We start from the raw sequence: 13,600 nt of genomic DNA, 5'->3' as shown, positions 1-13,600 counted from the left end.
TATTAATGCCTCTAGGGCATATTTCCTTTATAGCAGCGAGCAGCGACCACGTTGACTGAGAGAAAAGAAAAGAAGGAACCACGGACATGACACACGTTGCATGGACGAGCTGGTGGATGCTCATGTGCGATCCGTCGGTTGAAGCTGACGTTTTCCTAAAACAAAAGACTGGAAGAAAATCATGATAAAAACTAAACCTGGAAGAACATAGATAAAAATCCCAAAATAAAAAAATAAAATAAGACACCAAAAACAAAAATAAAATAAATAAAAGGGAAACACTGAACTCAACCGACTGATTTTCTATCTAGTGTATGCTGTGTCTCACGCATGACACATGCCCATGTTGGCGCACCCACTGCTTTTCCCATTAGACCTTATATCTACAAGCGAACCGCTCGTCCACCTATTTCTCCTGTGATCTCGCCCTTCTCGCTTCCTTCTCTAGCGACTCGCTCGGCACAAAGAAGAGTGTCTCCAGGGATGGCGGCATACCCGCTGCTACGAGACATGGCTACGTGGCGATTCACTGTTAGTTGCTGCAACGGGGCGGAAGCTCGATGCTTGAAGCCCCTTCACATTGCCGCAATGATGGATGTTCGTCTTTTACGACATCGAAACGCCGGTGCAACTGCAATGATCTATGCAACGGAGATGACGCACCACGACGGTGGCGCAATGGTGTTGTGCTTCTACAACGTCAGTGAGGCTTCCACAACATTGACAATGCTGCAACTCGGAGGGGCTGCCGACCGCCTCCGCTGCACCCCATCGCAACACACAGGTTGTTGCAAGCCGGAAGGGCAGCACCAACCACCGCTATTGCATACCCCTCACCGCAACATCCGCCATGTTGCAATCATCGGTGTCGATGGAAGGCCGGGGCCGACCACTGTGACGTTGTGTTGCTGCTGCTATTGCAATGACGATGAGATGATGCTTCTTGTAACGAAAACGACAAACTATGCTGTGTGAGGACGACGACGACGATGCCCCGCAACAATGGTGGTGTTGCAATGTTTTCACAACAAGGATGGTGTTGCAAACTTGAACATGCTTCAAAAGGCTGATCCAATGTCCCGAATGACGCGTAGCATTGTCAAACAAATAGCGGCAGCGCAGTGAACACCCAACTGGGCTCGTCTACGGGCGTTCAAATAGGATTTACCCTGCGGGAGGTTGAAGGTAGTTTTTTTTTTGAACACCCAACTGGGCTCGCCTACGGGCGTTCAAATAGGATTTACCCTGCGGGAGGTTGAAGATAGTTTTTTTTTTTTAAACAAGGAGGTTGAAGATAGTTGAAGGTTGTGAAGCATGTTGGGCCTAAGAAATTTGTTAGTGCCAGACCCAGCAATTGATGGGCCGAAATGGCACCGCCCTATCGCCGGTGAAATCGCTTCGCGCGGGAATTCCAATTTCCTGTCCCTCCATCCCCGCAGCCCGCCCAACCAGGTCCGCCCCACTCCCCTCCTCCCCCAAATCCGGTTTCCCAATCCCGCCGCCGCCCGCCGCCCCCGGCCTCCCGCCCGGAACCCCCAAATCCGCGCAGCCATGGCTCCGCGGAAGCGCGCGGCCGCGGCTGCGGCCTCGAAGAAGCCGCCACCCTCGCAGCCGTCGCAGCCGCCCGCCAAGTTCGGCATCCTCCACTTCTTTGAGCGCCACCAGTCCCAGGCCGCCTCCCAGAACCCCAAGCGCCAGAAGCCCGTGGCGAACCCCGACCCCATGCCGCCCCCGCCCCCGCCCCCGCCCCCGCCGCCCGAGGAGGAGCTGTCCGAGGTCTCGCCGGAGGTCACCAAGACCCTCGCGCCGAAGCGGGTCAAGTTCTCCCCCGGGATGGTGAGTCGTCGTCTTCTTGTGATTATTCCGATCTGATCTGCTTTAGTCGTGGCCTGAGCCGGGCCTGACCACGGGTTGCTTGCGCGGTTCAGTTGATAAAGCAGAGCCAGGACGATGGCGGCGGGGAGGTCGTCACCTGGAAGATCTCGCCGGTGAACGATCGCCTGCGCACCAGGCAGTTGCCAGGGATGGCGCTTCATCCGTGCTCAAACACCGAGGTACATCAACCCTGAAGTTTCTTTATTTATGTGCGAGTTCATACATGCTCACGTACATAGGCTGTGCTGGAACGGGTGCTAGTGCCACCTCTGGCTGTATATTGCTGAAATCCATTGTCTTTGCGGTTTCCTAACCTGTGGTTGTGGCGTGTTGATTCCAATCGTAGAAACATTCCTCGCTCGAGGCTATGAAGAAGTGGCATTCGTCTCCGTTGGGCTTGTCGAGGTGTACTGCTTCAGCACGCAATCTGAGTGTGTGTGGTATAGGCCCAGGTGGCGGTGATGGTATGGAAGACCAGAGCCCATTCCGGACGCCACCATCACTGCCCTATAGCTTCACCGAGGTATACACGCATATTTGCTGGATTTTTGTCTTGGTTGTCAGCCAAATGTAACTGTCAGTTGTGTAATCTTTTCATGTATCAAGCAGCCGTTGAATGCTGGTATCACTTGTGATGGAGGACCTGACCAGTTGGAAGCAGGGCAGCACAAAAAGGTGAGCTAAATGACTACACTATGTTCTTTTGATACAGCATCCATTTTGTAATCTTGCTACCTGTCAGAGTTAAGAAGTCATCACATAATTGAACTGTGAAATTATGTCAAAATGTTCTCTTGCTAGGCGCTATTGGATCTTCTAGATCAAGTTGAAGATGCCATTACGGAAGAAGAATTGCCAGTTGATGCTGGGAACAAAGGAGGTCAAGTCACAGTTGGTGATAGCACTGACAGCAGATGTTCTCCTATTGCTAACAGCAGTCTAAATGTTGAATCCAACAAGCCCCGTGAAGCCCCATCTTTCGATAGTTTCCTTGTGTTGGAGGTTTGCCCTTTTGCTTCCACCTGTTGTTCTCTGATCAATGCCGATGAGCTGTCCTAGTGACAAAAGGTTTTCTGTTTTACCTTATTTTTTAGGTGTCAGAAAAACACAAAGGTGATAGTTCATGCGATCGCTATCCTGCTAAGGTGTGTCCCGCTACTTGTGTGGATGGTTTTTATGTCCAATGATCTTTCTGTGTTCTGCAAAGTTGCTTTTCTCTGGCAGGTTCTGCGTCTCCTGAATGAGCATTGTGGGAAAGAGTATTCAGTGCATCTGTGTGACGAGTGGTGAGTATACAATAGTACTGTAGGAAGTGGATATCTTGAACCTAGTAGTTGGAAACTAGATTATCAGTTTATCGCCCTATGTCTTGGGGGTAACTGGTATTAAACAACCCCTTGGCTTCTTCAACATAGGATAGATGCACCTGCAAGATCATCCACTTAAGCTTAGTTCTTTATTATATGCAGTACATACACCTAAGCAATCTTTTTATATTCCCATCTTCATACTACTGTAGGTTCCATAGTACTGTCGTCCCAGGCGACACAGTAAGTGTAATTGGAGAATTCAGTGACCAAGGAAAATGCACTGTTGATCATGATAGCAATCTTGTTATTGTCCATCCAGAATTACTCATCTCTGGAACACGGGTGAGTACTACTTGCTATGTTCTGGTACCATGATTTTGTAGTTTGTAGAGCAACTTTCTATCACATCCTATTAGAAATTCTCAAAATTTATTTGTAGATATGTGTTTCTTATTTTCCTACAGAATTTTTGATAACTGGTTGATTGTAGGTTGCTTCAAGTTTCCATTGTCCAAGGAGATCGGTTCTCGACGAAAGATTAAAAAGCAATGAATATTCCACAAGCGCTTTGATGGGTACTCTGCTTCATCAAGTATTTCAGGTTTCTTGATACAAGAATACTTGCCGACTTCGGATACTGTTCCACAATTTCTTTTGGTCAGCTAATATTGTAAGCTTGTAACAATTTAGATGCCTGAAGTTTTGTTTTTTGTGCTTTAGGCTGGGCTACTTGAGGATGTTCCTTCAAGGCAGTTTTTGGAACAACATGCAAAAGAAGTTCTTTTGAACAACCTCGAGAGTCTGTACGCATGTGGAGGTACTATCCTGCGCAAAATTTTCTACTTTATTAGAAAACACGCTCAACATCATATTGCTTGGAGTGTTCATGTGGTTAGATTACATCATTATTGAGTCATACTGGGTGCTGATTAGTGATGCTTCCTGATACTTTTTGTTAGAACACCGAGGCTAAATTAGCTGCTATATAAACGTGACTAGTTCTATATAAATGTGACTTTATTAATTCTAATCATTACTGTTTGTCTTCTCTAGTGGATTAGAAGGCATTAAGTCCTAAATGTCCTGCAAGCCCAGTGGCACTCTTTTATCAAATACTAGCATACGTAAAGTTGATATTTAGATGAGTTGTATCTGGGCCAAGTCATGTTTGATCTGAGTGTTGTTGTTCGATAAGTTGTATCTGGGCCAAGTCTAAAGTCGTATTTGTGCTCTGCATCTATGTTACTAATTTTTTAAATTTTCTTACGCAGCCAGTGAAAGGAGCACACATTCAATTCTTATTGAAGCAATCCCTAAGATGTTGAATTGGTACAAATCCTTCATGAAGGTAGATACACATGCATACTAACTTTCACATTATTTACTCTTGGTGTCCTTTATGTGGCCACAAGAATTTCTGAACTTTATAGCGATTCCATATCTGAGTTTAGTTGAAATTAAACCTGCTTTTATAATCCATTCGTTCAGAAGTTTCAAAAAAGAAATAATTTCTATCTCAAGTCCTTTGTTAGTATATGTGCCAATTCAATTATAATTTTCAGTGCAGATTTAGTAATTCTTTATCTATCCTGGTAGAGTTTCTTAACGTTAATTGCATAATTTAGCAGGAATCATCTGTACTTCCTTTTCTCTTTGGATAGTTTCGTAATTGCCTGAAGAAGATTTGATCATATACTGCTGTTTGCCAATGATATGCTGCACTTTCAGGGTTCAAAAAGCACCAACGTGGATTTTGGACATACTGAAGGACGGAAGACTGTTGAAGTGACTGAGGTAGGCAACTTTTATGTAGGGTATATAGCAAGTTCATTTCATGGTGGTGCATTCCTGTATTCTGTATGGTGCCTAATCATGAAACTAAAAGTTCCATATTCTTCATGCTTCTTCTTAAAGAATTAATAGCTTTATTGAAATGAAATTCTCATGCGCCTTAGATGATGGATATTGAGGAGATGGCATGGGCCCCAAGGTATGGTTTAAAAGGGATTATTGATGCTTCTGTCATATCAAGGGTAAATTCATGCGGCGGTGGTTCATACGACAAAGTAATGCCACTGGAGTTCAAAACTGGTAAAAGCACTAGTGGCCAGGTAACCATATATTCCTGGATAGCGGATACCAACTGAAGATGCTCATTATATATTTCTCGGCATGATGTGGTGTTTGTCACTAGAATTCTGTAAATGACTGACATTGTAATTAATTAGTAAATGAGTTACTTCTTGCAATAAGCTATACTGGTCAGGGGTCTGGTACTCAGTGATACCGGTTTAGATCTCAGTGATACCGGTTTAGATTGTGAACTTTGATTTACCTAAATTTGTCTTCTGGAAAAGTAAGAGTGAGTTTGATTTCACATGGTTTTTGCAAATCATATTTTTATATCTTTACTCATATAAAGATGTCAATATAGGGCCGTGGTGTATTCACCTCTTCCCACCCTCCTGACGTGTACAGTTAGATCTGTAGCAAACTGGTGAGGTGGTGGTCATATTTGCCACTCCCTCTGATCGATATTAATTGTCGCTGATTTAGTACAAATTATACTAAATCAGCGACAATAGCAACTGCCACTTATATGTGAGTGCTCCATAAGGCCAACTTCTGGCGTCTTCGGGTAGTCTAATTGTTTTATTTGCAGAACCCCGTTGGATATTCTAATTTATTTTATCTGTAGGAACGCACAACTATTTAGCAAGTGTTCGTAGGAATTAATACTCGACGAGATTATTGTGTTCTGTATGTTTTCTAGCCTATTCACAACCTGGTTGCCCAATTGCTTGTTGCACACATGCTGACATGCATAGCTTCTCTGTCATCATAGTACATGTCAAGTTTGCCAACATCACTGGTATTTGTCATTATTTGTGTGTAAATATCTGCCAAGTACATAGTTGTATTCAGTCTTGTAACAACCAGTTATATAATCATGTCAAATGAACCAATAAATATTTGCCTTGTGAGAAAAACTAATCAACCAATAGTCTCAGGATTAGCCTTGTGTCTACTTTTGCAAAGTTGATGTTCTTTAATTTCCACAATCACTCTGTATCAGATCTTGGCACGTTGCAACATTTTTTCGGTACTGTGTTTTGAATATGATAGATAGTCTTGGTGTTGGCTTTACCATTATTATACATTCCTTAAGCATAAGATTTTGTTACATTTGCTTTCCCATACGCCGGCGTACCAATATATCCGTGAACAGCAATATAACCATCCTTCCTAAATAAAATAGATGCAGCACTTACTTCTGTGTTGCCCCTCACGAGAGTTTATCTACTTGCAGTCAGCTATGGAACACTCTGCACAGGTGATATTATACACGCTATTGATGTCAGAGAGGTATAATCCATCTATCCTGTGATCCTTGTTTGTTCAGCACTTCAGCAGTCCATAACCATTACTCAATACACACCATGTCTTCCCATGCATTTTCAGATACTTGAATACGGATATTGATATGGGTCTTCTGTATTATCTCCACACAGACCAGACATTGGTAAATCTTGTACTTAAGATACTCAAAATACATTTTGTACCATTCTTACCCATTTTCATTAATTTATCAAGGGTATCAAAGTTAAGAGGTCTGATTTAATTGGGCTAATGATGCGACGGAACGAGCTTGCCTCTGAGATTCTGAAGGCATCATTTTCACAGAGTTTTCCTGCAATGCTACAGGTAGAACTAGAAACATGTGCATAGTGATCCATTAGTGAGAAGTCAACTAAATTCCTGTTCTTTTCCAGAGTCCATCCTCATGTACTGGATGCCGACACCTGACTTCATGCACCATATATCACAAGGTTTGCTTGACAATTATTTCTCTTACATGGTCTTAGCATTTGTCCTTGCTGAGGAAAAAATGGAACTACTTTATTTATTTGGAAATGTACATGTGACAACTAATCTTTATAGGAGTACTTCCATTTCGATGCAACAGGTACATGGAGGAAATACAGCAACTAGTGGGCTTGGTGATCTATTTGATAACCTGGTGAATCACTTATCAGTTGCCCATCATAACTTTCTTAAACACTGGGATAGATTGATTGATCTTGAAGCTAGAACTTCTCAGGTAATCTTTAGTTTCTCAAATGTGCTCCAAAACTTGTTTCTCCCCCTTAACCCAATTTATGCAAAATTCAGGTCAAGAAAAAGGAAATTTTACTTCCTCTTCATTACAATTCTGGGAGCAAGAGTTCTGCACCATCCTTTTACGTCCTTGATATGAAAAATGAACACTCAGTAGATTCATCTGGAAAAAGCAAAAGATACATATATAATTTTGTGCGTGAGAAGATGCAGCCTGAAGCAGCTGGTCATTCAGAACCACAAGCTGAGAGCCTAGATTTCAACCTCAAAAGTGGTGATTGTGTGGTAAGCCTTGTACACTTTCTGTATTCAATAATATTGGTCACTTCAAGTTTAACATGCTCATGGTAACCTGTGTAGACAGCGCTATACATACCATCATCTCAAATAATTTTTGCACCATATTGTATGTTGACAAGGATTAAATACAGGTATATGTTCGTAGAACAAGTTCAGCCAAAGAGCTGTAGTCAATAGCAAATACGAATATACGATACATGTTGGAAACTTATGTAGCTACTAGCTAGTGCAATCATATTAATTAGGTAACTGAAAACATAAGGTGCCGGATTGGTGGTGTGTCAGGTTCAACTCTCGTCTAATTTCATATACTTGAGCACAGCTAGAGAGGTCATTTCTTGTTTGAAGTTGAACTGCAAAAACATCTTACATTAGTGTACAAAGGTAGTATCAGATTGATGTATGGACATTGTCACCTTGTTGATCGGTTTAATTTGTCCACACACTAAAGCTATATCGTCTTCTGCTACTTTGCATTAGGTGCTTAGCACTCAATCTGGGAGGATAGCAGTTGCAAATGGATCTATAAGGGACATTAGCCGTTCCCATATAACGGTATTACCTGACCATCACAGACCTTATCTGTCCATTGTTTTTGGTTATATCGATTATAAATTTATAAGTATTTCAAACGGAATGTGTTGTAGGTCTCTTTGTCACGTCGTCTGAGACTCCCAGGTAGTAGCTCCTTGCTAGAGCAAGGAGACCTCCAACGCGAACTTTGGCGGATAGACAAGGATGAGTTTAGCTCTTCATTTGCAACTATGCGGTTGGCTCTTTGTTTTTATTTGTTGTTCATGTTTATCACTTTGGATGGGTACTTAAAAAGTTCTCTTTTCTTATCTAACTGGAGTCTGTATTTAAACTATTGCCAGATTCAACCTTGTCCAACTGTTTTCTCAGAAGCCGCAAAACACTAAACTACGGAAGTTGGTAGTTGATCTTGAGGTCTGTTTGGCACTAGCACTTTTATGCTATAGCATGTTTCCCATATTGTCGTTGTTGTCTGGAATTTCCTAACTCGGATGTTAATAGGCTCCCAGGTTTGATAGTGGAGGATTGTTCAGCCAAGACCCGGCATTATCATATATACAATCACTAACGAGTTTGAACAATGACCAACAGAGATCACTGCATAAAGTAAATATTTGCTCTTTTAGTTCATGTTTCCTTTTCTGGATATTCAAGTTTTCAATAGAAAACTAATGCAGATTTTGTTTTCAGATTCTAGCAGCAAAAGATTATGCTCTTATTCTAGGAATGCCTGGAACAGGCAAAACATATACAATGGTGCATGCTGTGAAGTCCTTATTGATGAGAGGAGAATCTATTTTGCTAACTTCATATACTAATTCAGCTATTGATAATTTGCTTATGAAGTTGAAGGCCGAGGTTTGTGTTCTGAAGCTTCACTAATGTAGCACCATTCGATAGTAAAACCCTCATTTGTTCCAGCGAACAAACTTTTACATGCTGCCTCGCGTATTCTAGTTTAATGAAGCAAAACATGTACATGCTTTATTCTGATTAATGTCTTTCTGCAGGGTGTAGATTTTATTCGAATCGGGAGGCATGAAGCTGTACATCCTGATGTCAGAGCCAACTGCTTATCAAGTCAGAACATATCATTTGTCAATGCACATGCATTTTAATTTTTTGAAGAAAACATGCTCTGATTTGTGTTTGTGTGCATGTGGAACAGCAACAGAGGTACAATCAGTAGATGCCATCAAAACAAGAATGGAGCAAGTGCAAGTTGTTGGAGTTACTTGTTTGGGAGTATACCATCCCTTACTAGCACATAAGAAGTTCGACACATGTATCATGGATGAAGCTGGACAAATCACATTACCGGTAGGCCCCAATTCAGGAATGCTTGGTAATTTAGTCTCCAAGGAAATCCAATAGAAGGAAAAACCACAAAACGATGCTCATCTAACTTCGTAACTGTATATAGTAGTCGGTCAAGCTGATAAACCATTATATTCTTGTAAAAATGATTACTGAAGAGGTTTTCATCCTTCTCACACATCTTACTCGCTAGGTTTCACTGGGACCTCTGATGCTTGCAACGAAGTTTGTGCTAGTAGGAGATCATTATCAACTTCCTCCACTTATTCAGGTTACTAATCCTTTAGTGTTCCTTTTTACATAATGCTTTTTTATGCCACTCCTTTCATTAACTTTAGCAATTTTATACATACAGAGCTTTGAAGCCCGAGAGAGTGGGATGGGCATTAGCTTATTTTGGAGGTTGTCAGAAGCACATCCTCAAGCAATTTCAGCACTACGGTGCCAGGTTAGTCGGTTTGAACTCCTGCTTTTTTCACTATTATTTCTTATTGCCAATGCCACATATTTTTCTTTTTAGTTAAAGATCTCCTTTGTTCCAGTAAACTCATGTTTGGAAACTACATTCCTGCAGTACCGAATGTCATCTGGTATTATGGAGCTCTCGAATTCATTGATTTATGGCAATAGGTTATGCTGTGGTTCGTTAGAAATCGCAAATGCGAAACTCAAGTTTTCTGGCAAACAACAGGTTCACTTCAAGTTCAAGGAGGTAACACTGCCTTTTGCTTGAAATTTTCAATTCTCAATATAGAAACATCTTGTTATTGAAAGCTTGGATTCGTTTACCCTGGTTTGTCATACTGCCATGTATCATCTTTCTGCAACCTCCTTTTAATCAGTGTGCCCTATTCTTTTAATTGCAGATTTTGAATCCCAATAGGGCTGTTATCTTTGCGAATACAGGTTTTTTCATTAAATTCAACTAGTTACATCGTTGTGATACTCTGCCTTCAATGCTAACTATGTGACCAATTCACACAGATCAAGTACCGGCACTTGAGGCCAAGGAACATAGAACCGTGAACAATCCTACAGAAGCATACATTGTTTCATGGGTATGTCCTGGTCTACGGCGAAGGCCATGGGCCATATTTCATGCCTTTCTCTTATGTTTTAGCAAGTAATCACTGACCTCTATAGCTACCACTTGAGATGTTGCACATTTGCCATGTATTTGCTTTCAGTTGAGTGCTTGTGTACGCATGGGCACAGCATGTGTTGTGTCATGTTGAATATTTAGTTATACCCAATATCTCGGTCTCGCTTTAATTTATTCTTGTCTTGTCTATGGGCCGCACTGAGAATGAATATGTATGCTTGTATTTATCTAGTTAAGTACATTTTAAGCTAGGTGAATGTCCAGATGCAACTGCTCTAGTCCACAAACTTGAACTTTATGCCTAGTGTTGCAAATGGCCCAATAGTCTAGTTCAACCTATGAAGAACAACCAATGCATTGGGTGAAATCTAACTGTTTTCATGTAACTGTTGGACATATGATACACTTTGAGCAAGTTATCTTTGCTGCATATCCAGACTGCTGATACAAAGTCATTTGTATTCTCGCATTTTTTTTAAGTGAAAACTTATCTTTTCTGTAGATAACGAAACAATTGCTAAAGAGAGGTGTAGCTCAAGATGAGATTGGTATAATAACCCCATATAATGCCCAAGTGAATCTCATTCGGCAGCAGGTTGATCCTTTGGTTGAGGTTCATACAATTGACAAATACCAGGTAAAATATAGTGTTTTGCATGCGCAAGTCATTGACTCCTGTATTCCTTCAGCCTTGATGATCTTTCAATAATCAATTTCGTTATGGTGGCTGTGTTATGACTCGTATCTTTCTTTAGTTATTTCTTATGTATACCAGTTTGAAGTAATCAGTTGCATGCTTACTCTTTGATTTAGTGCTCATGCTCAGTTTCTCACTGGGACAATAGAGCATTACCGTCATCCTGGAAAATTTTACAATGTTTGCGTTTTTAATGCTCTTTACTAACAAAAAACTAGAGAACTTGAGAGCAACCATTTTTTTTGCTGATTCATTAGTTTTGGTTGGGACTTTTCTGACAAATCATCGATACTGTGGTCTTTTAGTGCTGAACAAATCTACTTTTTACAGGGGAGGGATAAAGATTGTATTATCGTATCATTTGTACGATCCAGTGGGAACTCAAGGGCTAGTGGTTCTTCTTTGCTTGGCGATTGGCACAGGATCAATGTCGTCTTGACACGTGCGAAGGTCAGTGGCAGTGAATGTACTCTACTTTCCCATTGGGATCATCATTCTCTTGTACTTAAGTGATTGTCATCATCAACATTATTACCTGGACTATAATGATCCTGGATTACCATTCGAAGAAACATAATGATCTTGAATAGGCTTTTGTAGAAGTGACACGCCACACAACACAAAACAAACATGTAGACACCCTGTTTTAACCTATTTAGATGGTTGCTTCTTGCAAAAAAGAGAATGTAACTGTCACCCTGCCGTGGTAAACCCAGATATCATATTTATACAATTCTGTGTCCGCTTATTGTATTTTTGAACTTGTTCTGGTGAACATAATGCAGAAGAAGCTCATCATGGTTGGGTCTGCTGGAACTCTTTCGACGATCCCATTGCTGAGGCTTCTGGTAGAGAAAGTAGCTGAGGGTGGCGGTCAATTAGACCTGACAAATAAGGATGTACAGTCTATTCCAGAACTCCGGAATTCCCAATTGAATGTGCAATAGTAGGTTGTGCGGTACATAAACTTTTGAGTTTTGAGGCCAAAGCCGTATATATGCTGTATATATTTGCTTACGCGTGTAGAAGCCAGACCATGTCACTCTGGTTCCCGTGTAGAAGGTGGTAGCAGCAGTAGCTTTTTGTGCATGTAACTGATAAAATGCGTTAAGAGCAGGATGTAAATTTTTGGCAGCAACCTGTTCATTGTGCTTTTTGTGCATGTAACTGATGAAATACGTCCAAATTTTTCTACTCTTCTGAAATGGTTATTCAATATCATTGGGTCTGAGCTGCCGAGCTTGGTGGATTCTGTCTACTTATGTTTTAGAGTGAACTTTTTTGCTGTTTCGCTGTCACCTGCTGAGAGCAAAAGCTGGGTGAGTCAATCGGCGCAATAACTAACATCGATAATCTTGTGACTGTCATCGAATGACAGTAGCTGTTACTAGGATAGCCTAGTAACCTAGTAACTACACAAGGATTTTTTTTGAACTTGTGCACACTTTATTCAAATCAAATAATTGTTACTACCCAAAGTTAGTACAAAGTTGGGTCATCTATTTTGGAATGAAGGGAGTACATCACTAACAAGTTCAACTAGAATAATCTGCAGAGGATCACCCTCCCAAGAAATTACAGAATTAGAATCATAGGAACTCTAGCAAGCTTGTGTCACCTTGTTCCCTTTCCTTGGATAGTTCGAGTACAAGACTGAACCAATACTTCGAGCTAAATGAAAACACTCATTCACAGTAGCAGCAGGATATCAACTGCCCCCTTGCATGCCTGGATAATCTCAAGACAATCAGATTCAAAGACCACATTTGAGCATCCCCACTGGTCTGCTAGCTCCATACCATTCTTCAATGCCAAAGCTTCCGCTGCAGCGGCATCAAGCTCAAGCACATGCGTAAAGAGAGTTGTTGACCCAGTAAGAGCTCACCCCAGTGGTTTCGAAGAACCGCCGATGTGGCTCCGCTTCCATCTTCCATGAAGCATGCATCCACGTTCACTTTATAAAGATTTTGAGCAGGTTTAGACCATTTAACATCAGGTACACTGATCACACTCCTAGAGCCAGCAAAATTGGCCGTTATCACATGTATGGCGAGTGCTGTTTTGGAAGGAATAGCCACATCTTCGCCCTTCACAGTTTCCCTTCTTTGCCACTAGATGTACCAAGCTCGAACCAAGATAGACTCTTGGAAGCCGAGATATTGCAGTGTGGTTGAATTACACCTTTGATCTCTGAGGATATTCTCAAGCACGACATTACCAGATCGGTCTGAAACAAGGGCTTGGGCAATCGTTTCCTGAAGATCCAAAGCTTTCCACACTTCTTTAGCTCGGACAGATGTAAACATGAGGTGTCGCAAGTCTTCAGCTCCCCTCTTACAAACAGGA

At 41.6% G+C, this 13,600-nt stretch overlaps 1 protein-coding gene across 1 annotated transcript; it reads left to right on the top strand.

Moving 5' to 3' along the window:
* The first annotated feature begins 1,476 nt into the window (after positions 1-1,476).
* LOC109734099 (DNA replication ATP-dependent helicase/nuclease JHS1) lies at positions 1,477-12,475 on the top strand. Its single transcript, XM_020293324.4, has 34 exons — positions 1,477-1,836; positions 1,929-2,054; positions 2,222-2,398; positions 2,485-2,550; positions 2,677-2,877; positions 2,970-3,020; positions 3,100-3,161; positions 3,395-3,527; positions 3,676-3,786; positions 3,906-4,002; positions 4,457-4,533; positions 4,914-4,979; positions 5,141-5,296; positions 6,496-6,551; positions 6,648-6,708; positions 6,780-6,890; positions 6,959-7,015; positions 7,153-7,287; positions 7,359-7,589; positions 8,085-8,159; positions 8,252-8,373; positions 8,480-8,552; positions 8,640-8,744; positions 8,829-8,996; positions 9,149-9,218; positions 9,307-9,458; positions 9,649-9,726; positions 9,811-9,903; positions 10,030-10,167; positions 10,322-10,361; positions 10,440-10,513; positions 11,060-11,194; positions 11,585-11,704; positions 12,040-12,475. Exons 1-34 carry the CDS (start codon positions 1,552-1,554, stop codon positions 12,199-12,201), a joined length of 3,864 nt encoding a protein of 1,287 aa, XP_020148913.1. The 5' UTR covers positions 1,477-1,551; the 3' UTR covers positions 12,202-12,475.
* Positions 12,476-13,600: the final 1,125 nt, after the last annotated feature.

Source organism: Aegilops tauschii, chromosome 2 (genome assembly GCF_002575655.3).
Source record: "Aegilops tauschii subsp. strangulata cultivar AL8/78 chromosome 2, Aet v6.0, whole genome shotgun sequence".
NCBI classification, from domain to species: domain Eukaryota; kingdom Viridiplantae; phylum Streptophyta; class Magnoliopsida; order Poales; family Poaceae; genus Aegilops; species Aegilops tauschii.
This window is presented reverse-complemented; position numbering and strand designations above follow the sequence as displayed.